Below are 24,998 nucleotides of genomic sequence, written 5' to 3' on the forward strand. Positions count from 1 at the left end.
CCAATCATCTCCCACAAACCTTACCACTGTCTACCTCAGCATATTTCAGAAGCACAGATTTCTGTCTGGATGTTGACATCTGCAGCCTGGTCCTCTTAGAGAGTTTTGAAAGACACTTTAAAATAAAATACTGAACCTTATTGTCTGTATTTTGCATAAAAGCTAAATTCAGCCTCATTCTATTTGACTCCACCTGCAGACTACTTCAAGCAGATCTCAACCAAAATCTAATTTACAAGAAAACCCTACATGATTAGACTTCATACCATTGAGAGATTAGTTCTGTTGGAAAATTCCTCACCCAGTCTCAGTGTGAAAACTTTTCTGATCATATTCCTTAGCATAATCTTAAAAATGACAGAAATATTTAACACTCCACGTCCTCAAACTCGATTAAAAGAAGATAAAGAAGAATCATCTTCACATTTTGCATCACTTGGCATTTTCAAATCATTTTTGAACTAAGGACAAAAATGTTCTCATTTGAATTCTTTACTTTGGCGTCACCCAACAATTAAATGATCATTTCTTTTTAGTTCAAATGAACGTACAAAGCAATCTTACATTTGAAAGGGAATTCAGGTATTTCAGTGATTTTTTTTCTATTGTAGTGACAACAGGGGCCCAAAAGTGAACTGACTAGATTTGTAACAAAATGCAGGGCTATATATAAGATCCCTTGGATGACAGCATTTCCAGTGTAAATTTTCTCTCCTATATAAAACAGACCAGCAATCACAATGCCGATGCTAAGAAGAAATTAGTAATGATACAATTGTGTATATTGAATAGTGCTTTCTTTGAATATCCTGTTTATTAAAGATATTTGTTTGCTATTTTTTTTAGGATTAGCTATAACAACATAGTTTGCTACTACTACTACTACTGCTACTACTACTACTGCTGCTAATATTATTATTATTATTATTATTATTATTATTATTATTAATAACAATAATCATACTACTACTACTACAAATAATAATAATAATTATTATTATTATTATTATAGATTCTAAAATAAGAAAACTTCCTGTCAGCATGATTCTAAAAAACACTTTTGAATGAAAAACAAAATAATGTGTTTTTCCTGTTCAAATTGTGAAATTTAAGCTGTACTATTTATTTGGGACAAAATTACCTTAAGGACACCAACAGTGTGTACTGACATGCAACAAAACTTCATGTTTTTACACCTGCCTCTTAATCAAAAGAGAAATAAAAAACTATCTTTATATTTGGTTTCTTTCAAACCTAAGTAAAGTTAACTTAAGATACCTGTTTCTTTTTAGTAAAACGTTTAGATCCCATATTATAGTTGGTTCAGACAGAAATTTAACACAATATCACATCACACTAGGGATCTGAAAGCCTATTCCAGTTTGTAGTAATTCTCAGTCATGTGGTGGCAACAAGGGAAAGGGCTTTCTGCAGTGCGCAATACCACCGACAGGTGGCGTGTGGCGACTAAAAATAAATGGGTAAAATACACTGTGTACCTTGCTATTTGTTAGCCACAAAAGCGGCTATTTATCGTTCTTAAAAATTCCATACTTTACGGAAGTGGAATAACAAAGTATGTAAGGAACTGACGAAAAAAATCCATTGCGCAAAATCGGCAACGTTTGCTTTTGGGTTATTTTTTTTTACTCCGTCTTGCAATTAAAACAAGGTAAGTTGTAAAATGGCGGATTGCTAACATCCTGGGAGTTTTGTCATACATGCGACCGTATATGCAAACATACCAGGCGCTTAAAAGCGGTGTCATCATGTGTTTTTACTATATCAGCAACTTCTTAAAAACACCACTAGGAAAATAAAAAGTGCCATGGCGTTTTAGCTTGTTTTGTGTAAGCTAACTATCTTGTTAGCCCGCCACGAGCTAACGGCAGTGCTAGCAAAGCTAGCAAAAGAAATGTGTGAAATATATCTAGCATCCTTGAAGAAATCACCACAACAAAAGGACACTGTTATCAGATTAGCCTAAAAATATTAATAATATATCCAATTCTTTACATGTCACTTGAATATCTATAATGTTTATTAGTAGCAGGGGTTAGCTAAAGCTGCCTGGCTGTCACAGCAGAGATGAAAGCTAAGACGCTGCTGGGATCAGTATCACCACCTGTCCTGAACTTCCGAAGTTTACCACTGCGCCTGTCACAAATAACTAAGTAGAACAACGTAGTCTGAACTGCAAACGTGACGTTCGTGTTTAATTACATTTACGAACAACGGCGTGCCATAAATTCCCCTAGTCTTGTACTTTTTCTTTGACTACGAAAGTTCAGTTATTACCCATTATGTATGTCGATGATAATTCAAAGATAGGCATGTAATGCACAAATAGAAACCTGATTCGAGACAGTATTTAACCCTAGTAAATCTTGAAATTGAGCTCCCTTTATTTAGTCTTTAGACGCCTTTAAATGAACCCCACTTGTCCTAAATATTCTGTTTTGCAGCCAACATGTTTAGAATAAAATTCAATTCCTGTTCAATGAGGCCCAAGTAGTAGTTATACACAAATACAATTTAAACTTTAAATGTAATACTTACAGTTTAGCTCAAAATTATTACAACGCCTGCTTAATTTTGGACACCTTACTTTTTGTTTTAAGCAAAATTAAAGCTGAATATTTATTTATTTATTTCAATGATTCACAAATCTGCCTTGCAGTATAGAAATATTTTTTGGTTTGACTATACATAAAACCAACAAAAAGGGATGTATTACCCTACACTGTCATTTAATGTGAGAGTGTTGAAGGGACCAGTCATTGTTGGATTTAGTTATAATGAAACCCTTTTTTTTATCCATAAATATTCACAATATTAACCTCTATCACAGCTACCCCAGAGTTGCATAAGCTTTTCCCTTGTCGAGTAGTTCTCAATAGCATTAAAAAAAAAAAAAAAAAAACAGCTGTTTTATACTATAACCATAACAGTTAATAAAAAAGAACATCTTTGGCATTGACCTGGTGTGCACATTTACATTTCCAAATATTCAGCTAAGATTTAGAATTTTTTTTTTTTTTGGTCATGGGTAAATGCTGACATGCACAACATAATCTTATTTTTAGTGTCATAGTTGCTAGGTTATCAATGTTTGTGGTATGTTGGTTACTTTAATTTCTTGTTCTGTATGTGGCTAAATGTGTTCTTAATTCTTGCTCTTTTACAAGGTAGAGTAAGCAGTTTGTAGTATTTTAAGATATAATTAAGTTTGGAGGGTTTATACCAACTTATAAATTGCTTTGACTCTTTTTGCTAGACATTGATGGAATGACATACTGGTGCTGAATTTATAAGATGAAAATGGGTTGTTCTTTTATTTTAGGCGCTTGTGTATCTTGTAGCTTTAGAATCAGCCTCTGTCTTGCAGATCTGAAAATTGGACATCAGGTTCTTAACTAGAAACATCTGTGATCTGCTCTTGCATTGCAGCAGCACACTTCTCTTCCAAGCAAACGTTTGAGTTATGGTTTTAGGAGGAAGTATGAGATGAATTAAAAATCAAAAGACAGAAAGACGTTATATTTAAGACTGAATGCACCCGTCAAATTCTCATAGCTGTGTATTTTTCACTCCAGCGGTACGACAGCCTAGATTAGAAGTGAGTGTGAGCATGAGCGGTTGGTTTATTTATGTGACCCCGGTGATCTGTCTGGAGGGTACCCTGCCTTTTCCTGAAGGTCACCAGGAAAGGCTTTAGTAAGCCCTGCTTCCATTCTTTGTGAACCACTGCTAACTCATGTCAAAACTAGATTTCAACAGCCAATATTTAGTTATATTTGTTCCCACTACACACTATTAACCCTTGTGCTCTCTTATTGGGTCCAGATGACCCCACCCTTACATTGATGTGTGATCCTTCCCACGAGAAAGGTGGACAGGTTTTTATGTCTGCCACAAACACTAGGAAAGATAAAAAATCCTCGAAAAAAAAATGTCAGCGCTGTCTTATGGGGTACTTTTTATGTAAACATACCTAGGATAGCACAAGGGTAACAAAGAATGGCAACCAAAAAGAATAGGGGAATTTCATTTTTTATACACAGTAAACTGAGGGTACAGTTTCCATTTAGTTAGGAAGGATTGTGGTCATCTGTGAAGCTCCAAAAATGCATGAAAATATATTTTAAAAAAATCCACAATTAGTTTAAATTTCCTTAAGAGCCACTTAGAAATGTACAGTAAGCATTTAGAATGAATGGTAAGGCAGCTTGACATTATAAATGCATGCAGTGATGGTAGATTAAAAAAATATTCTGGAATTGGTTATTTATTGTTTGCAGCTGAGTTAATGCTATGACTGAGATTTTGTAATGGCTTTAACATTGAAAGAAGGGAGCACCTCCCACTGTCCGTCATGACGTGGGATCAAGTTAGCTTGACTTTGTCACAGATGAACAAAATATATCCATCCAGTGGGTTATAAGCTTCTGCTGTGTAAATACCAGAAATAAAAGCTAAATATTTAAAAATGTAACCTTACATTTGGGAAAATCTGTCTTCTCCTCCAAATCTTGTGTAGAATGTGGGTCTGTTTGGTTCATTTTAACAGTGTTTGAACTAAAGGCCTGCTGACCTCCACATCGAACATTTCAAACATTTGATTGACAGATTCTTCTGAGCCCACTCTTAAATGATAGGGGTGTGGACTTCCAACAAGCTCACTCCTAATTTGGGAGAGTGGTTGTCATTGAAATGTTGAGTCAGACAAACTTGGACCAATCGCTGCTTTTTAACGTCATCTGGCTCCAACATGGTGGCGTCTGTGTAATGGAAACAAGTCAACTGAATTAACTTAATTTTGTTGGAGAAGGAAATCAGCCATTTTCTATGGGTGATGTCACACTCACTCAGTCCAGTTCTCATATACAGTTAATTGTCCACACATGGGTTTACCCACCTGCCCTTAAAAAAACAAACAAAACAGCCCCACAAATTTCAAGCTCTATTAGAAAGAAAATCTCCATTACAGTTGTTCTGAATGCAAAAATAAAGCAATAAACATTGAATAACATTTTAACACTTGACTGTCTCCACATTTATTTGTTGGTGTAAAATCTGACTTTTTAGCATGGGGATCTGTGGGAAATTGCTCCTTTTTGTAACCTGTTTTCAATAGTCATGAGACGAACTGCAAATGTTGGTTCTTCGTGGTTGTCTTTAAATCAGGAATGGAGGGTGGATACGGAGGATGATTATGACCCAACAGGGGTTTGAGGTTGCAGTATTCTGTATATTGTGTATCCTCCTTAATACTTGTACAGTTGTTGCAGTCTCATGACAAAACTCTGGAGTATAAATTAGTCATATTTATTATCATTGTCCAGAGAGTGGACAGTTTTGTGAACACAAACGCCACGTCCCATTTTAAAAGCAGTCCAAGGAAAGTGGGAAAGTGATAAAGCCATGGGAACTTTGAAGCTTTGCATCAACAAAAGCAGAAAGACTCCCAGATTCTGCTGCTCTACAGATTTATGTCCAGGGCTGCATTCTGATGGCTTTTAAATTGACAAATGGAGGCAATCATGGAGAGAATGAAGCAAAGCTGGCTGCTGTATACACTTTACTACTACATAATGGTAGTTAAGCTACAGTGCTTTGTTCTGCCTGGAAACATAAAGTAAAAAGTTATCGGCAAAACTACTGTCAAATATAAAGCTTTTTCCAAAATTCAGACAGCCTGATAGACTATTAAGCACAACTTTCAGTTTAGATCAACCCCTCATGTTTCCTATACGTCTGTTGAGCTTATTAAGATTTTTGATAGGTCTACTAACGTAATTTCTTAGTTTTCGCTCCTTTCTGGTTTGTAATCTAAAACCCAAACATTTCTTTGGTGTTGTGAAATAAATTTTACTGGCACTATGGCATCTGTTTTTGGTCCAGGACTGGCTGAGATCTTGAACAAAAGCTTGTGTTGGTCAAAGGTACCTGTACTGGTTAGTGTGCATGCATGTAAAACACTGATGTATTTATTGTGCTTTTGATCCAAATGTAAGACAGAAAAGCTGTTTGCTCCTGCCCTCAGATGTGACAAGTTCTAACACACAAATCATTTTGGTTTGGGGATCATTGAAGGAAGTGGTGACAGAAGAACCCAAGAGTCAAGAGTTATGAACTCTATGCTGAAGTATAGAAGATGGGTGGTCTAGTATGTGTAGATACATCTGTGAAAGTCAGTGTTGTTCAGTTTAAACCTTTTGTAGTGAAAGGATGTAGGTTTCTCTCAGGCTGAAGTTTTTTGTTTTCCCGTTTGCTTGTTGTTGGCAGTCGATGAGTTTTATAGATCGTCATTGAAAACCAAGAATGAAGGCAATGGGATGCTTTCTATTTATTTCCATAATGATATATCTATCCTAATGCCTATTTCATAAGAATTATGATTTTTTTTGGAGGAGAAATACACACTAAAAAGATTTTCTGTATTCTATGGTAAACTGGAGAAGCTTTTTACAGATTGCAGCTTGTTCTGTGAACGTCTCCTGGCTCTTTTGCAAAGGACCTGATGGTTCTGTGGCCTGACAAATAGCAAATGTGCAGTCACTAAGAAGTTGTCAGAGCTCCAAACCACAAACTCTAGGAAGGTTACTCTATTAAAATATAGGGATTTGTAAAATATTTTTGTATTAGGCTAAATTACATTTAACTGAACGACAAAAGCAAAGGTTGCTTTGAAAAACTTTTTGCACCTTATTTTTTAAGATTGAAGATTTAAGTTCTGTAGGATTATATTACCTCCATTCAGTCTGCATTGGACTACAAATCACGGACTGACAAGCAGCACAAAACACCTATAATTGGGAAGAGCTTTTTTCATTCTGTGTCCTCTTTTGTATGATAAGAGTCAAGAAAACTTTAATTTCACACAACGAAAATGACTCTAATGGTAATTTTAACCTATTATGATAGCTTTTTTTTAGAGCAAACTGTTACATACTCAACATGTGGACATAAGTCTGACTTTATCAGTTCTTTAGCGTTTCCTTTAAGGAAATAAAAGAAATTACACCTGTGCAGGTGATTGTTTTTATTATTATTTTAGAAAACCCTTTTTTACTATGATAAAACTTGTATATAAAAAGAGTGTGTAGTTTATTTTTAGAAAGCTGAAAAATATTCCTCCAGTATTAAAATTAAGATTTTTACTTTCCATCATTTCAGTATTTGTTTATTTCTTTTTTTCCTACCATGGTGTGGAAATAATGTCGATTTGTGTTTGTGAGTGTGTGTGTTTGTGTGGTGGTGGAGGTTGAGGGCATTGCATGGGTTCTAGAAATTTTCCTTGAATAATGTCTTGTTTTTAACATTTTGTTATGTTTTTATGTAAAGCTCTTTGAGTGAAATTGATTTTTGAAAAAGTGCTATACAAATAAAGTTTGATTGAAGACATTTATCATGCTATTGGAAGCAATATGACACAATTTAGATAAAACGGATCACATGAGCAATTTTATAATGTTGTCTGCTTAATCTTCTGTTTTCTGCAGTGCAAATAACTATAATATTTAACACAAATATCAATGTGTTTCCCTGTTGTGTCTGAATCGATCAGTGAGCAGCATTAACACAAAAATAACACTCAAATTGATGGCATTTAGAGATAACCAACCCAATAATGTACTAGTTGTCCTGATTTTTTTATTTTTTTATTTTAAACTTGGATAAAACAAAGTGGTGAAGTTTCAGATAAGAGGTTTTGTCTTTTTTGCCTGTGTCTTAACATGAAGTTCCTCCTATGAGTCTTGTATAAAATGTATTTGCTTCAGTTCATAATGACAATAAGTAACACAATTGTGGTAATGTGCTGTCATTTTCAGGCTTGCTGGCCACATACATTGTCGCTTGAGGCCCAGAGCAGTTCCTCCATTAGTTCTGGAAAATGTTGAAGAAATGATTGCAGCAGAGGATTTGCACGCAGAGTTTCAGTTTCCCCAGTAAGCATCAGAACAGATTGGTGTCATGAGTGAAACATGCTTGCTTCTTTGTGGGTGTTCGCTGACCAATCTTAGAGCTTCATGTTGTCGGTGGGAGCCCCTTTCAATCTTTGTGATTGTTTTTCTCAAATGCAGAGAGGCAGATTCTCAGTTCTCCTCAGATGCCGACTTTGAGGATTCTGATGGCAGAAATGCAAAGACCGGAAAGGTCACGGTGTGTGTTTTTCGTTTTGTTTTGGTTTAGCTTTTCTAAAACTTGTAAAAGGAAAAGTGAGTCATCTTTCTTGTTAATCTGAATCATTTAATGTGTGGAAAAAGATATAATTCATCTGTTAATGTGGGCCTAAACCACAAAAATTAGAAAAATAGAATTGTTAGCTTATTTTTTAAAATCAGAAATAAACCTAATTTTACATTATGAATTCTTTTTAATTTCCAGTTTCTATGGAGAACCTTACCACAAATCTGCTAAGATTTAACAATGAAAACATCTGGTTTTAGCAGGCTGGCAGGAGAGGGAAGAAGATGGGAGGAGACAAATCTAAAGGTGGAGGAGCAGGGAGGGCCCCAGGAGTGGGTTGGGTGAATGGTCATCATAAGGAGAATGGGACAGACATGATGACCCTATTTGAGATGGTAAAAATGGGAAAGAGTGCCACACAGGTGGGTGACCGCCTTGTACTTCATCTTTTGATTTAGTTTGAAGTAACTTTTCTAAAATTGGGTTGAATGCATAAAGCCGTGACTTTTTCCCTGTTCTAGGCTGTTGTGGATGATTGGATTGAGGCCTACAAACAGGACAAAGACAACGCCCTGTTGGACTTAATCAACTTCTTCATCCAGTGCTCTGGCTGTAAAGGTACCTGAAGGGTATACAGACCCTTCACAAATAAATAGTATCATGAACAAGTGTATTCATTTCTATAATTCCATTCAAAAATGTAATCTTTCATAATATATATATACACAACCCACTGTTTAATTTATTTCATTTATTTATTTGTTTATTGTTTACATAAATTGGGGTGCCAGCTCCTAAAATCAAGCAATGTAAAGGATTTTTAAAGTGATGTGTCCATCTTTAATACTTCAATAGTATGGGCAGGGACCAGGTCCTGCTAGAGGAAGAAATCTGCATCTCAATCTAAACCTTCAGCCGAAGGAATCATGAAATCCTTTCGAACATTCTGCTAGACTGTTGCAGTGATTCTGGGTTGAAGAAAGTAGAGTTTACCAACACCAGTGCTGGACATTTGTATCCCAAATTAAGGCTGATGGTGGAGATATCTCACTGGAGCTCCAGCAGTTTTGGTTCTGTTCCTCACCAGTTTTCCTCCAAACCTTTATTCCTAAAGGGATAGGCACACTGTACCTTCATCAGAAAACAGGGCATTGGACCACTGGCCAACAGTCCAGTTCTCCTTCTCCTTCCCAGTTGAGACGTTTCCTCTCACCATTGGGTGGCTTGTCTCAAGTAGCCCATCTCCAGACTGCATCTGAATGTGGAGGTTTTTGAAGCTGTTCCTCCACATCATTCCACTCTTTCTGGATGTCTGCCAGCTTTTTGTCCTTTTCATAATCCGCTGCAGCTCATGGGGTCATCACTCTGCTGGTACATCTTCTCCTGCCACATTTTACCCTTCCATTAGACTTGCCATTGATCTTCTTGGACACAGTGAACAGCCGGCCTCCTTTAGCTAAGAACTTTTATGTCTCACTCAAACTATTGAGGGGATCAATGACGGTCTTTTGGTTAGTTGTCAAATCGGAAGTCTTCCCCATATTAAACAAAACTGAACCAATTTGATGACGTGGGGAACCTTTTGCAGGTTATTTTAATTTACCAGATAGTTTGTAAATGAAACTTAGTTGAAAGCATTCTTGCTCTGAAAATTTTTGGGAGATTCCTCTACAGTATTCAATTTTTTTGAAATTCTATTTTTGTGGGTTTTACAAGCTGGAACCCCAACTTTTGTAAAAATAAATAAAAACTTGAAATCAATTAAACATTGTGCCTTGAATGTACATTCTAGTTTTAGTTTTTGAATGGAATGATGGGAATTAATAAACCTTTCCATGCCATTTACATTTTTCTGTGTGCAGCAGTTTGGGTGTCTGAAAGGATGGACCAGGATGTCTAATTTAGCTGATTTCTGATTCTTTTTTAGGTGCTGTAAGCAGAGAGATGTTCAGACACATGCAGAACTCAGAGATCATCCGAAAAATGACCGAGGAGTTTGATGAGGTGCTGGAGGCTGTGTTCAGACAGGAATATATCCATCTTCTGATGTGAAAGCTGTAGACACGTTGTATGCCTGACAGCCTCTCAAACTGAATCCTATCATCTCCACAGGACAGTGGAGACTATCCATTAACACTCTCAGGACCGCAGTGGAAGAAATTCAGGATAAACTTTTGCGACTTCATCGCAGTACTCGTGCGGCAATGTCAGTACAGCATCATTTATGACGAGTATATGATGGACACGGTCATATCACTACTCACTGGCCTTTCTGACTCACAGGTCAGAGCATTCAGACACACAAGCACACTGGCAGGTCTGTTTGAAATACCCATGTGCATTTCTCCTCCACACTCGAGAGGATATTTCTTCTAACACGAACTTCTAATTTGTCTTTGGCAGCCATGAAACTGATGACAGCTCTGGTAAACGTTGCTTTGAACTTAAGCATCAACATGGACAACACGCAGAGACAGTATGAAGCTGAAAGGAACAAAGTGATTGCAAACAGGGCCAATGACAGGTTGGAGCTGCTGTTACAAAAGCGAAAAGAGGTGAGGATAACATCACGTGCCAAGCCAGAAGTATTGGAAGAGAGAAGACTGTGTTCCTCCTTATCTCTCCTATTCTCAGACTCATCCTTATCTGCCTCCTCTGCCTCACTGAGCACTCTCCTCAGTCTGTTTACTCACCACACGGCTACCTTATTTTAAAGCCCATCTTGCTGGTTATGATTAATCATTTGAAAGTCTCACATAATGCAATTTTTACTCTTAAAGTGAAGTGGTTTTTAAAACTGCCTATACTGTCACCAAATAGCTCCATAAATGATTAATAAGCTAATTAAAAGGTCAAGGTTAGTAGAACTTATAATATAAGACGAAATTTCAACACAGCCTTAGGCTATAAATCAGTAAAGTGACACAGATGTTCTCCTCTGAGGCAATAATCTCTCAACTCACAAGTCATTTCATGATTTGTCACCTCTAGTGTCGGTTGTGGTACACACCCAGCACGATGCAGCAGATTATTGCTGTAGAGTTTATGGTTTAATCTGAAGTCTTTGTTTATTCTTGTTTAATGTTTGGTCCGCTTCAGCTGTTTGTGACTCAGGTAAATTGCAGAAATATTTTTAGATTATGAAGTGGTTTGCAAAAAAACTCAACAATGTCTTGATAAATATTTTTATTTAATTATTTATATTCCTATTAATTGTTATTTTACACTATACTGACAAATATTGAATGCTAAAAGGATCACTTTCTAATTTTTTTTAAATTGCTCACTGTGTTTCTAAATTGTAATTAATGAATTCCTGATTAAATAATACAAACAGCTGTTTGATGTTTGTCTTTCAGCTTCAAGAGAATCAAGATGAAATTGAAAACATGATGAATGCAGTTTTCAAGGCGGTGTTTGTTCACAGATATCGGTATGTCCATTTCCTTTCAGTGACTTGAAGTTGAGCCCCATGAGGAAACAGAAAACTCAGCTGTAGCTCTGTCAGTGATCAATAAAGGGGGTTTGGCGCCCTCTAGTGCGAAATTGTTGCCAGCACTCATCTAAGTCTACATAATTCAAAATTTAAAGATTAAAACAAATACACAAGCTTTTTTGTGTATTAGTTTTCGACTAAATGAATTAAACATTATTTGTGATTTTTAGGGATGCTATTGCTGAAATCCGAGCGATATGTATTGAGGAGATTGGAGTGTGGATGAAGTTGTACAGTGATGCCTTCCTCAACGACAGTTACCTAAAGTATGTTGGCTGGACGATGCACGATAAAGTGAGTAAACAGGAAAATATTGTTGCAGAAAAACTAAACTTTTACAAAATGTATATTTCCAATTAACTACCAAAGGCTTTCATTTAAAGTGACTTACAAATTAGCAGTTTTCTTTTAAGAAGCAAAAACTAAGTTAGACACTAAGAGTCTTGGGGTAGAAGGAAAACATTTCATCCAAAAGAAAGAATTTTTTTTTGTTTTACTTTAAAGATTTATAAATGGTATACAACTATCTTAGCTTTTCATGAAAAAAAAATCAAAATACGAAATGCTTTACTGTGATTTCAGCAAGGAGAGGTGCGGCTGAAGTGCCTGACCGCCCTGCAAGGTTTGTTCTACAGCAGAGAACTTGGCTCTCGACTGGAGCTCTTCACAAGCCGCTTCAAAGTGAGTCAGCTCTTTACCTGTTCTAATATGCTCATTATTCAGCTCAATTATGAAAGTTCAGAGTATTTTTTCACATTTCCTGTTTCTGTCAGTACTGACAAATTCCTTCCATATTTTTTTAAGTTAAAAAAATTACAGACAAACTAATTTGATTCAAGATTTGAAATGTCTACTGCTCTAATTTTAAAAAAAGTCAAATTAAAGACATTTGATCTAATGCCCAACAAACCAGGTAAAGTTGCTGACACAGTCAAATGAAATTATTTTATTGTTTTGTAAATAAGATATACTCAACAGTACAAATATGCAAACTAGTCTGAAGAGCATGCTAGAAAGCACCAGTAAGCTGTTGATGTGGGATGACTGATGGGAAACACGGCCCCTCAGAGACAATAATTCCAAATGTTATGAAACATTTTCTAAACTGTAACACTGAATGACATTTGTAAACAGATTTTATATATATATATATATATATATATATATATATACACATATATATATATATATATAACAGAGTAACTGTGGGTTGAATGATTGGATAACAACATAACAATATTTTTCAAGTCAAATTGAAATAAATTAACTGCAGCAAAGCTTTGTCCTGCAAAATTGATTAATAGGTTTCTGTGAAAATCTGATTATTGGCATATTTTTTTCTCATTTATAAAATCCATGCTGCAAATCAGTGGACCTGACAGCAAAGACTAACCAACAGTTGCACAAGTACACTGAGGGATTTTTATTTTTCTGTTCTGTGATTTAAAGTTGTATCTGCTAGGTGTCACATGTAGATAAAAAATACTGCCTTTTGTATGTAATTAATCAACTGTTTGTCTGAATCGTTTTTGACAGGATCGCATTGTGTCTATGACTCTGGACAAGGAATATGATGTTGCAGTGCAGGCCATTAAACTGCTGACTCTTGTCTTACAGTGAGTAAACCGTCTTCATTTCCATTGGAGCACCTTTAGAGTACAGAGATCTGTGTTACAGTACACACTGAAACAGACTGTGTGGAACTAAAACATAGTTGTTTGGTCAGTATTGTGGTGCAGTGGTAGCGCAGCCATTAATGTGTGAATATGTGTGTGAGGGTGAACGGGACTGTTACTGTAAAGCCCTTTGGGCCTTTTAAAGAAAGTTGTAAAGTGCTACACAAGTAAACGAAATCCACTGTAAATGTCAGAGCGCTATGTACATTGTAGTTTTGGATACTATTGCCTTGTTTGTTTCTCATTTCTGGGCCTGTACTGAGAACCTTTGGTGCTTCCTTTGGTAGGAGCAGCGAGGAAATTCTGACTGCAGAGGACTGTGAGAGCGTCTATCATCTGGTTTACTCAGCACACAGACCCATCGCTGTTTCAGCAGGAGACTTTCTGTTCAAGAAGTGAGTTGTGTGTCTTCAAGTGGGATTGTTGGGGAAAAATCATCAAAATTCTTAGTGAGAAAAATTATATTTTACAAGGTATCCATAAGCTGAGAGTTTGTTTCCCACATTTATGTAACTTCATTTGAAATGCTCTAAAATGTTAGCCTCATTGAGAATCTGGATAATTTTTTATAACACTAGCAAACAAGCTAGTGCCGGGACCATTTCTGGACAAAATCATGATTTATTGAGTTCCGGAAAAAGTTTTTTGATTTTTTTTTCTTACGAAACAATAAAATATTTTATATATTATATTAATTTATTGACAATATATTCCATATATGGAAGTAATACATTTTTCAGCATATTAAAATACTGCAATCATTGCAGTTTCCTTATAGTAATATACTATGCAGTAGATTGTGATGTATACTGTGATGTGAATGGAAATATAACATACAATATATTGGGATTTAAATGTCTGATATACTATATAATATATTATATTACACAATAATAATAAAAAGTCATGTATTTAAAGAGCCCATATAAATATATTTATATGTACCATATAATATACCTTAACATAAAAAATAATATACCCAGACTTATATGGTGTTACAAATATTACAAATACATAGCTATAGCTAGCTTGGTGATGTAAATAATCATTTTGTACTACAATCAATTACATTTAAAAGGCCTATATCAGCTAAATCAAGTGTATTAAAATGTTAATTCCTCACGAAAAACATCCTCAAAGTGGTATTTTGCTCTGAACATTCCTCTAAAACCCTGCTCTCTGAGCACCAGCCCCTTCCAATCCCTGAGAATGACTGGGTCCTTGCATTCATACATATGAGCGTTCGGGAGCAGCCCCTTCCAGGAAGAGTGCGCTGTCAGCACCGCCCCCAGGCTAACACAAGCACCCACTCTCTCCGGTGATCAGCAAAACACTTTCATTTTAGCATCGACTCTGAAAAGAAGTGGTTCCTCTTGTAATTAATCTGCGGAGATGCAGACACACTGGCGAGGCCGGCCATAGGTTGACGTCATGAAATAGGCGACACCCACAAGGAGAAAAAGGGCGGACCCTCGAAGAACGAGGCATCTTACTCACGGATAGGAAAAGGAGCTTGCCAAAATAACTCCTACTTCATTAAAAAATGTGTTCTTTAGGGTCTTAAAGGTAATTTTTTATCATATATATGGATATAGTTTACGGTACTCTGAAAGGCTTAGAATAGAATGATATAGGCCCTTTAAGTTATATAAATGATATTACATAGCCATATGTGGTCCCTCCATCTCTTCATAATGAGAAATATAGGTTGTACAATCTGAGTTGGATTTCCTGCCTAACGGACAAAAAAATATTTTAACAAAGAAAAAAGCAATTATGAATTTAAGTTAATTTACACACCAATACATTTTCGACATATATGAATCAATAAAAAGACATAGGTTCTCCATCCATATATTACAATATTTTAGAGTAAGTTGCTTATATATTGAAAAATATTTCTATATTTCTTATATAGAGTATATTTTTCAGTAAAATGTTATATATTTGAGTAAGTTTGAGTCTGGTTGAGGTTCAGCTGTGTTTATCACTCAGAACTGAAAGAGAAAGACCCGCTCATCTCTGACAACACTTTTATACATCCAGGAAGTACGCTCTGAGATACTTGTAGTTTTTTCCTTTGACAACAACTTCTTCTTTTATTGTGAACAATAATCTTAACAGTCATAAATCATAAATGTTGATTGTTTTCCTGATGGCATTCTTCTGTTGTTACTTGAAGGCTTTTTAGCCATCGTGGTCCCAGTGAGGAAGGATTACCCAGGAGGGGCAGACAGAGCCTTAACAGCAGCCTCATAAAGACAACCATCTTCTTCTTTTTGGAGAGTGAGGTGACCAAACATTTGTATTATCAACAAATCATCTATAAAATGTGTCAAATCTCAATTGTTTGAAGAAGTCATATCTATATGAGTTTTCTACAGTTGTACTGATGAGTTCAAATGTTATATACATTCCTACAGCTACATGAACACGGAGCATACTTGGTTGATAGTTTGTGGGATTGCGCCTCAGAGCTGCTGAAAGACTGGGAGACCATGATTAGTTTGCTGCTGGATGAACCTATGCCCGGGGAGGAGGGTGAGGAGCCACCACTTTGATGTTGTTTGCTTTGCTGCATCACTTAGCAGGTTGTGTTTTCATGCGTGAACATTCATTGATTAATGTTTTCTTTAAAGCCCTGAATGATCGGCAGGAGACCGCTCTGGTGGAAATCATGCTATGCGCCATTCGTCAAGCTTGTGAATGTCATCCTCCTGTCGGCAGAGGCACAGGGAAAAGGGTGAGAGTCATGTCTTAGAAAAAAAAAGATTATTCTTGTTTCTTTCGTTCATAAAGTTGGGGTTTTGTTTGTGAATTAGGTCCTGACTGCAAAGGAAAAGAAAATGCAGTTGGATGAAAGGACGAGAATCACAGAGATGTTTGCTGTTGCGTTGCCACTGTTATTAGCAAAGGTGATTATGTTTGTTCTTCTGTCTTGTATTATAACAGATTTGCATCTAAATCATCAAGCTTAACTGTCTTTTTGTCTTGTCATAGTACTGCGTTGATATTGATAAAGTGACCAATTTGTTGCAAATACCAAAATACTTTGATCTGGACATCTACACAACTGGACGGTTAGAGAAGGTTTGTGAGTATTCAATATCTTAAAGTCCAGTTTCATGTATGGATTCTATGCACTGAAACTCTTATGGTCTTCTTTGTAGCATTTAGATGCCTTGCTGCGACAAATCTGGGAAGTTATGGATAAGCACACAGACAGCGACGTCTTGGAGGCCTGTTCTACCACATACCACTATCTCTGTAATGAGGAGTTCACCATCTTCAACCGGGTGGACATCGCCCGCTCACAACTGCTTGACGAGCTGCTGGATAAGTTCAACAGACTCCTGGAGGACTTCCTTCAAGAGGTAGCTGCTGTTGAGTCACGATTCTCTGACTTTATCTTAAAAAGCCACTCCAGCAATTTTTTTTTACTATTGTAAAATCGTTCTTAGTGGTCTTTTAGTTGTGATTATGCCATTTTGTTAAGCTAAAATTAAAAACCCTGGTTTGTCTTTTAAGATATATTTTCTGCAGAGCAGCAGGAGCTCATTAGAAATTTGTCTCTGGGTTGTGTGTTGTGGAAAAATGTGAAATCCGATGGAAGAGCAGACACATCTTAAGATTAACACAAGTGTTTAATAGCAACATCAGAAAAATACACGCGGTGCACGAGCGTGCAGGGAAGGCTCTGTCATAGAGTGTTCCAACGAACTGACGGGACCCAAGCGTTTTATAGGGCTGGTCAAGCCACCTTCAAAGCAATGGTCATCACATGGCCTGATCCTCTTGGGTGATCATTATCTCAGAGGCCTCAGCTTTCTTCCTTTGTCTCGGGGTCAATATGTTATTTATGCCTTTACACCCCTTGGTTAAGGAGGATGTCATTTAAGGAACCCTTTGGGAATGTTTACATTCAATCAGCATCCTGCCCTCCTGCTGGAGGCAGTGCATTGTAAACCCTTTCATCTTAGCTTGGGAAAAGAAGCAGGAGAAGGCACTTGCATTTGTTCCTAAAAGTTGAAAAGGTCATCTGTAGGATACAGCTTGGGTTAAAACAATTTCTTTCACAGAGGACAATTCAAATATGTCTTACATCAAACACTGCCTAAGTTGAAATTCTAACAAGCTGCGGACTGTTTTAAATATCTGAGAATGCATTCAGAGGCATGTGTTAATAAGCACACTGGGTTCATTCAAAAGTTACAGAGCTTCATTTAAAGGTTACATATAAGAGTAAAATAGAATTAGAATTTAATCAAAAATATTCTCTTACATGTGGCTGTTGGCACAGATGTAACCCTACGTCGATATCCCAGCATTCCTTTGTCTAGAATAAATAAAAAATAGAAAACAGCCTTTACAGTACTTTGAACACAAATTACTTGTTTAATTTTTCCAAAGCATGCTATATTCTAAAAACAGCTCAAACACCACTTGGACTGAATATGCTCAGCTTTACAGTCTGTTGGTTGTGAATGTTCAGGCTATCAGGCATTTCAATTTTTCTTTACAGGGAGAAGAACCAGATGAAGACGATGCTTACCAGGTTCTATCCACACTCAAGAAAATCAGCGCTTTTCACAAGTAATACTGCTTATCTTTTGCTTTTTGTTTTCAATTTTGAGTTAATAAACTAGATATATTAAAATATCCAGTTAGAGTAGATCAAATATATTTTTTTTTCTTGTATTTTTCATCTCCAGTGCACATGATTTGTCAAAGTGGGATCTCTTCACCAGCAACTACAGGCTCCTCAACACTGGTCTGCAGAACGGAGACATGCCTGAACAGGTTTCTATCACTTATGCTAAACTTATGCAGATGGGCATTCTGAAGGAAATCAGATGGGAACATATTTGATTGTGTCCACAGAACAGCTTCTATTCTAAATCTTTTAGTCCCTGTTTAAAGCAAAGCAGTAGCTTAGCTTGTCATGAGCATTAGAACAAATGGAAACAGGCTAATGTCAGTGTATCTATCATATCAGCACAAGACTGAATCATAAATCCAGGGTTTCTAAAGCATCTTATTACTATTTTAATTCAAAGCCTGTAGAGTAAGTATAAATGTTTCCACTTAGCTCAGTTTTTAGGATTTCCTTAATATCATAATGTTAAGGAAAATAGGTATCAGCAAATACCTTAAAAAGATATATTGGACATAATTTGGTCAAATAAATAATAAACCATAATAAATGTTAACTTTGACCTTAAATATCTTTACTGAGCACTTTAAATTTGGCACAGCTCATGAGAACTTGGATGATTGTTTATTGACCTGACTGAGTCAGTCCTTATGAAGAGAATTACTATTGTGTCTAATCTCTGGCTCCTCATTTTCTTCCCCACAGATTGTGATTCATGCCATGCAGTGCACACACTATATCATCCTGTGGCATCTTGCTAAGGTCTCCGATGGTAGTTCAGTGAAGGTATTGGTTTCACTCTTCTCCACCTTCAGGAAAACTATCTGATGTTGTCCTTTTTCATTTAAATTGTGACTCTGTCGTTTAATAATTTGGTCAAATGTTAACCAGGTTATCAGAAAATCAAAATCAATGGAGTTTTAGAGTTCCATCCATTCATTTTCCTTCTCTTAGGGGGATATGGTGACACTAAGGAAACAAATGAGAGCTTTCTGCTTGATGTGTCAGCGCTACATTAGTAGCATCAACACTGCAGTCAAAGAGCAGGTGGGTTAATGAACAATGACATTTCTTTTCAGTTCATCTCTTGTTGTTTGACACGAATAAGTAATGTGTTGTGTTTATTTAAGGCCTTCACCATTCTGTGTGATTTGCTGCTGATCTTCAGTCATCAGATTATATCATCTGGCCGAGAACACCTAGAGGGTCTGATTTATACGCCAGACTCTTCTCTGCAGGCAGAGCTTCTTAACTTCATTCTAGATCATGTTTTCATTGATCAGGATGATGACAACAACAGCACAGGTTTGGGTACATTTCTCAGCACTATGTAAACTTATCTTCTTTATATATATATATATATATAAATATTTTAAACCATTTTTATGGACTTCTTCTTACAGATGGACAGCAAGATGATGAGGCCAGCAAAATTGAGGCGTTGCACAAAAGGAGAAACCTTCTTGCTGCTTATTGCAAATTAATCATTTACAATGTTGTGGAAATAAACACTGGAGCAGATATATTTAAACAGTACACAAAAGTAAGTGCAAACTTTTAAAATAAAGAATTACTTCTTCGCTTTGCTCTTTTAATTTATGTTTTTCTTTACAGTATTACAATGATTATGGAGACATTATCAAGGAAACGATGAGCAAAACAAGACAAATTGACAAGTTACAATATGCGAAGACGCTCATATTGAGCCTACAAAAGGTAACGATGCTTATGCAAGCTTATAAATTACATTGTTTTAGTGATGTAACTTATTAGAAATCGTACTTTTCTGACATTTTAATTCCATAAAATGCATTATTATATTAATTTATAAATAATGTGTACAGTTTTGAAGAATTGTAGCTCATAAAACCTTTAGTAAAATCTTTCACCTTTTGATCCTTTTTTGCAGTTATTCAATGAAATGTTATCAGAATTTGGATTCACTTTCGACCGATCATCGTCATCTTTCTGTGGAATTAAAGAGCTTGCTCGTCGCTTCTCACTGACGTTCGGTTTGGACCAGTTGAAGACAAGAGAGGCCATCGCCATGCTACACAAGTGAGTGATAGTCAGAGTCAATCCTTAACTTGCAGCGGCTTCCAAAAAGACGTACAAACATGAGACGATTAAATGAGAAAAGTTTCTGTTAAGTCTTGTTTGTATTTATGTAGAGATGGAATCGAGTTTGCGTTTAAAGTGCCTAGTCCTCAAGGAGAAGGCGGTCCACCCCTTCACCTTCCATTTTTGGACATCCTGTGTGAGTTTTCAAGCAAACTAATTCGACAGGACAAGAGGACAGTGTGAGTTTAAAGCACCGTTTGTTCAATAAAGATCTATAGATGCCCTTTACCAACCCTCTGTCATTCTGACTCCTACAGTCACACGTACTTGGAGAGATTCATGACATTTCAGATGACTCTTCAGAGAGAGGACTGCTGGCTGCCCCTCATCTCGTACAGGAACTCCCTACAGGCAGGAGGGGACGATGACACCATGTCGGTCATCAGTGGGATCAGTAGTCGAGGGTCCACAGTTCGGAGTAAGAAATCCAAGCCAGCCACTGCTAGCAAAAGAAAATTGCCTGAGGGTGAGTTTGAGCTCTTATCTGTCAAACCAAGTTCTCCGGAAAGAAGATAATAATAAGCTTGAGAAGTTTACCAACTCTTGGAACTGATTCAGCCCACATGGATGCTGGGGTTTGTTAGAACTTGCAGTCAGTAAAAGTCATGCTTCATAAACAGATTTGATCTAAATGATCAGTGAAAAACTCAAGTTTGGAGAAAATTCTATTGAAAAAAGATAAAGTTGAGGAGATGATAATATATTATTCACTGGGCAAAAGAACATTTTATTAGCATAGAGAAAAGAGCTACTATATCATAAATTATGACTTCCAGTCACTTTGTTACCTTTATAATAATTAGAAGTTAGAGGGATGTTCAATTTTACCTGAAAAATACCAAATTGGTGCCCTACTGGGCTCTTTATGCTTTTTTTTATAAGTTTTAATGCATTCTTTGTTTAAATCTGTTGCACTAATATGTTTAGCTTTGCCTTTAAGAAAAATTAGGATTTACTATCAATCACTTTATTTGTAGAACTTCTTTCATCAACATGCATAGATAATAAAGAGCTTTACATAAAAGACATAAGCTAGTGCTGTTGTGCGATGAATTTTTTTATGTGATTAATTAATCTTGACCTGTAATTAATTAATCAATTTTTATCACAATTATTTTTAACCCAATAATTACTGTATTAAACCTAATTCTGGGGTATTTTCACTTAAATGTGTGAAATTAATTAAGTTAAGATTAAAAATGTACAAATGATAAACCATAAAAGCCACAATGCACTTAAAAGTCAAATGCATAAATACAAGAAAGTTATTTAAATGAGTAATGTAAATGCGAAGTAAAAAAAAAAAATCATAATAAAAGTTCCAGAATCGACTTTTACAAATAGTGCTGAAGTCTTTTGACTTCCTTTGTTCTGTAAATTTCAAGAAGTTTCTCTTCCTGCAGAGGAGAACAGCTGCAACAGCAGCGATGCTGCCTGGATGAACCGGGAGCAGAGCGTCTCAACGCCGATGATGATGCATTCGCCCCACCTCACTTCCACAGTCCTGAGAGATCCAAAGAGGATGAGGCCGGAGGAAAGCTGCACAGCTGCCTTCTTCATGCCAACAGAGCAACACCACCAGCAGCCTGCAACCCCCCAGCAGCAGCCGCTCCATCAGCACCAAGCTGCCATTGATTACAAGTACAAACAAAAAACAAATTTTGCTTTTGTTGACTTATCTAAATGCTCATGTTTACTAAGTTTATTTCAACAGTACACAGGTGACGTGGATGCTGGCACAGAGGCAACAAGCTGAAGCTCGTCAGCACCAAGAACGGGTCAACATGCACTACGCCAAGATGAGAAATCACATGCAGCAAGCGATGTAAGTCTGCACTTCAGAGAGCATCAATAAGATTCAGCGGTTTAATTACCGACTACGTGTAAGAAGAGCTCAGTCAGCTGACGGCTCTCTCACCCCACAGTCGCAGAGGTCCTGGATTAATGGAGGAAGACGAAGAACCCATTGTGGAAGATGTGATGATGTCATCAGAAGATATCAATGAGGGCATTGATTTTGACACCATGGATATTGATCTGGTAATTGCTTAAATATTTATGTAAATCGACTGGATATACTTTCTTTACTCCAAATCAAAGCAGGTTGTTTGACCAAAATACCATAATGTACATAAAGACATGACTTTAATAGCAGCATGGGACTACTTTGATTAGGTTTTACAGGCTATTATGTCATCTGTTTCCTCATTATGCTTTCTTTTACTTTTCAGCCGGCATCGAAGAATCGCAGAGAAAGGACTGAGCTAAAGCCGGACTACTTTGATCCTTCTTCCATCATGGATGATTCAGTGAGGATATTCATCTTCTCAAATAGGATGGAGTTACAGTGTTCCCTCGTTTATGAATAAAAAATAACCCATAATCAGTGAAATCCACAAAATACAGATGTTTTCAGGCTGTAAAGCACCTCACTACATACTTTACATTTTCACCCTTTTCTGTCTTGTTTAAACTCTCAAAGTTCAAACCATCATAGAAAAATAGAACCAGTGTTAAAGAACAAATACGAAGATTTGATCGTAATCGTAAGTTAATAGGAATCTTAAAAGTGAATCCCTAATATCATAAATCAAGTTGCAGAAATGTTAACCTACTATCAGCTAATATTGACATTTTTTTCCTCTTTTTGATATTTCTTATGACAGATAATGTGTAGAAAATAAAAGAAAATGTATATTTTACTGATCTTTTTTCTTCTTTTTACCAGGTTCTCAATGTTCTAATGTGAACTGGATGACGGAGCGTCTGTCACTGAAATTCCTGAAAGACCGTTCTCTGTGAAAGTCAGAATGGAGTCAAATGGACTGCTTCAAATGGCTTGCCAGACACCGTTTGCCTCTTTTAAAACTTGTCAAAATTGGATGTACAGCTTTTGCTTGATTGTTTTTTAAAATTGTATTCTACTTCTTACATTAAACTCTTATCAGGGTGCAGTCAGTCAGAATCTGTTTCTGTGCTCTAACAGCAAAGCTTTTCGGGGGCGGGGCCTGTCTGTCAGCAAAATCTGTTTGCATTCATCGTCTTTTAGGCTCAAAGAGTACCGGTAGCAACAGACCAAAATTCAACAGTTTATTGTAAAACCTTGAAATCATTTATTTTGATTCTAACAAATTATCACTGTTCAAATAGAAAGAAAAAGAAAATATGTGATGTTAATATCCTGTAGCCATTTTAATGGAGGATAAACACAAAAAATTAAGATCTAGAAATCTAAAAACTCTGCTTTTATGAACTTTTTAATATGCTTAATCGTTGTTTAAGACTTAGTAATACTGCACTTTGTCACAAGAGTGAAAAAAATACTCAGCTTGAATCTTACAGCCATATATATCTAGAAATAATACGTCTGGAATGCCTCTAATCCTGTCTAAACAGGAAACTAAACATTTTAAAGTTCTGTAAATGCAGGAATTATTACATGTAAAGGAGTCAGTGATGTCGCTGTCACTCGTCGTAGCTGTAAATTGCAGATTTTTGGATATGGCATGTGGCTTTTTATAGACATATATACACAGTTGAGTAAAATGTGAGCTGGCGTGTAAAACTGTTCTAAGGCTTTGTCATAACTAGTATAATACGGCATTCTCAGATTTTTATTTGTGGTATTTTTTTAGAGAAATGTGTTTTGCTTTTATACCCTATAATCCTTTTTATTTATAGATATTTTGTAATGACAATCATGTAAAATTGAATGTTTCTAGTCATTTCATTTTACAGATATTGAGATAATCGTTTTTAATGTAAATGGGAAGGTGTTGCCATAGGTACGACCAGCTCTTTCTATTTTCCTCTTGTCTCTATAAAGTAAATGAGTGCAAACGTTTTACATTATTCAGATGTACTTAACAGTTTCATGCATCCAGAAGCATTTTAAAGATTTAATAGTCACGTTGCGACATAAAAATATTGACTTCTAAACATGCATCTTGTCCTTTATCACAATTACTTTTTTATTTTATCGCTCGACAATATTGTCGTTACAATATTTAGGATGGATTTTTGAATTTGGAAAAACATTTTTTTGCTTGACAGTTTTGATTTTCTTTCATTATATAGTATATATATATATATATATATATATATATATATATATATATATATATAGTGGACCCCAAAGTCTCCCATGTCTACTATATTATAATGGCATAATATAGGACTTCAGATCTGTAGAATTTTGTAAACTGTGCTTTTTCATCTTTCTTTTCCTTTGTTTTGGACGTTTTACTATGTAACATTTAAATATTGTTTAAAAAAAACAATTGAAGACTGATTCCCTACAAGTATGCATTTATTAATTTGTCTCTTTTTTGATTCATGTGAAATTGGTTCGCAGAAATCCACATCGTGTAACTATTGTTTTATTTCTGCTAGTAACAAAAGCCTAATTCCATTAAAGATGTCGTTAAACTGGAGAGAAGATGTAGTCTTAAACATTAGCACAATCATGACAAGCATACTTGTTAGGTAAACAAGAATGATGCATCTAAGAAATGCCTGTAAACATGCAATTTTTGATTTGTTTTCCAATAAACTTCTAAAACTGTGCATAGAGTTGTATGATTGCACATATTTAAATATTTGCATTTATTAAATTTGCTTTTATTTGTTTTGCAAAGTGTCCACTGTATTCAATTTATATTTTGTATGTAAGTTTAGAGATGTAACACATGCCAAATAAACTCTCTATAACAATTGAATCATCTTAACTTGGCAGTCAATCCACCTTTTTTTTCCTGTTATAAATCAGGTACTTTGATTTTAATTCACTCAGAAATATCTGACATGTAGGCTATAGTGTTTTTAATCTGGTCTGCTTTAAATGTGGATTCTTTGTTTT

At 35.9% G+C, this 24,998-nt stretch overlaps 1 protein-coding gene across 3 annotated transcripts; it reads left to right on the plus strand.

Annotated features, from left to right (window-relative positions):
• Window positions 1-1,439: 1,439 nt before the first annotated feature.
• stag2a (stromal antigen 2a) lies at window positions 1,440-24,858 on the plus strand. Of its 3 annotated transcripts, none has more exons than XM_024266088.2 (34): window positions 1,440-1,672; window positions 7,836-7,952; window positions 8,088-8,166; window positions 8,454-8,615; window positions 8,715-8,811; window positions 10,121-10,197; window positions 10,306-10,510; window positions 10,597-10,748; window positions 11,553-11,626; window positions 11,860-11,983; window positions 12,272-12,370; window positions 13,226-13,305; window positions 13,653-13,760; window positions 15,548-15,656; window positions 15,789-15,906; window positions 16,005-16,108; window positions 16,188-16,280; window positions 16,366-16,455; window positions 16,536-16,739; window positions 17,888-17,958; window positions 18,078-18,165; window positions 18,725-18,805; window positions 18,974-19,066; window positions 19,150-19,324; window positions 19,423-19,562; window positions 19,634-19,735; window positions 19,929-20,077; window positions 20,191-20,319; window positions 20,398-20,606; window positions 21,544-21,781; window positions 21,855-21,965; window positions 22,066-22,180; window positions 22,372-22,449; window positions 22,869-24,858. In XM_024266088.2, exons 2-34 carry the CDS (start codon window positions 7,909-7,911, stop codon window positions 22,887-22,889), a joined length of 3,819 nt encoding a protein of 1,272 aa, XP_024121856.1. In that variant the 5' UTR covers window positions 1,440-1,672; window positions 7,836-7,908; the 3' UTR covers window positions 22,890-24,858. The 3 variants fall into 3 exon arrangements, with proteins under 3 accessions (XP_024121856.1, XP_024121857.1, XP_036071123.1); XM_024266089.2 differs by having other exon boundaries at window positions 8,457-8,615; XM_036215230.1 differs by lacking the exon at window positions 1,440-1,672 and having other exon boundaries at window positions 7,195-7,952.
• The last annotated feature ends 140 nt before the right edge of the window (window positions 24,859-24,998 follow it).

This window comes from Oryzias melastigma, linkage group LG14 (assembly GCF_002922805.2).
Source record: "Oryzias melastigma strain HK-1 linkage group LG14, ASM292280v2, whole genome shotgun sequence".
Taxonomy (NCBI): domain Eukaryota; kingdom Metazoa; phylum Chordata; class Actinopteri; order Beloniformes; family Adrianichthyidae; genus Oryzias; species Oryzias melastigma.

What these genes read in the sequence shown, in the direction of transcription:
- stag2a (XM_024266088.2), top strand. Translation starts at nt 7,909, where the DNA reads ATGATTGCAGCAGAGGATTTGCACGCAGAGTTTCAGTTTCCCCA. An exon ending in AATCACATGCAGCAAGCGAT is followed by an intron (nt 21,966 to 22,065) that starts GTAAGTCTGCAC and finishes CTCACCCCACAG; the next exon opens with TCGCAGAGGTCCTGGATTAA. An exon ending in ACACCATGGATATTGATCTG is followed by an intron (nt 22,181 to 22,371) that starts GTAATTGCTTAA and finishes TTTACTTTTCAG; the next exon opens with CCGGCATCGAAGAATCGCAG.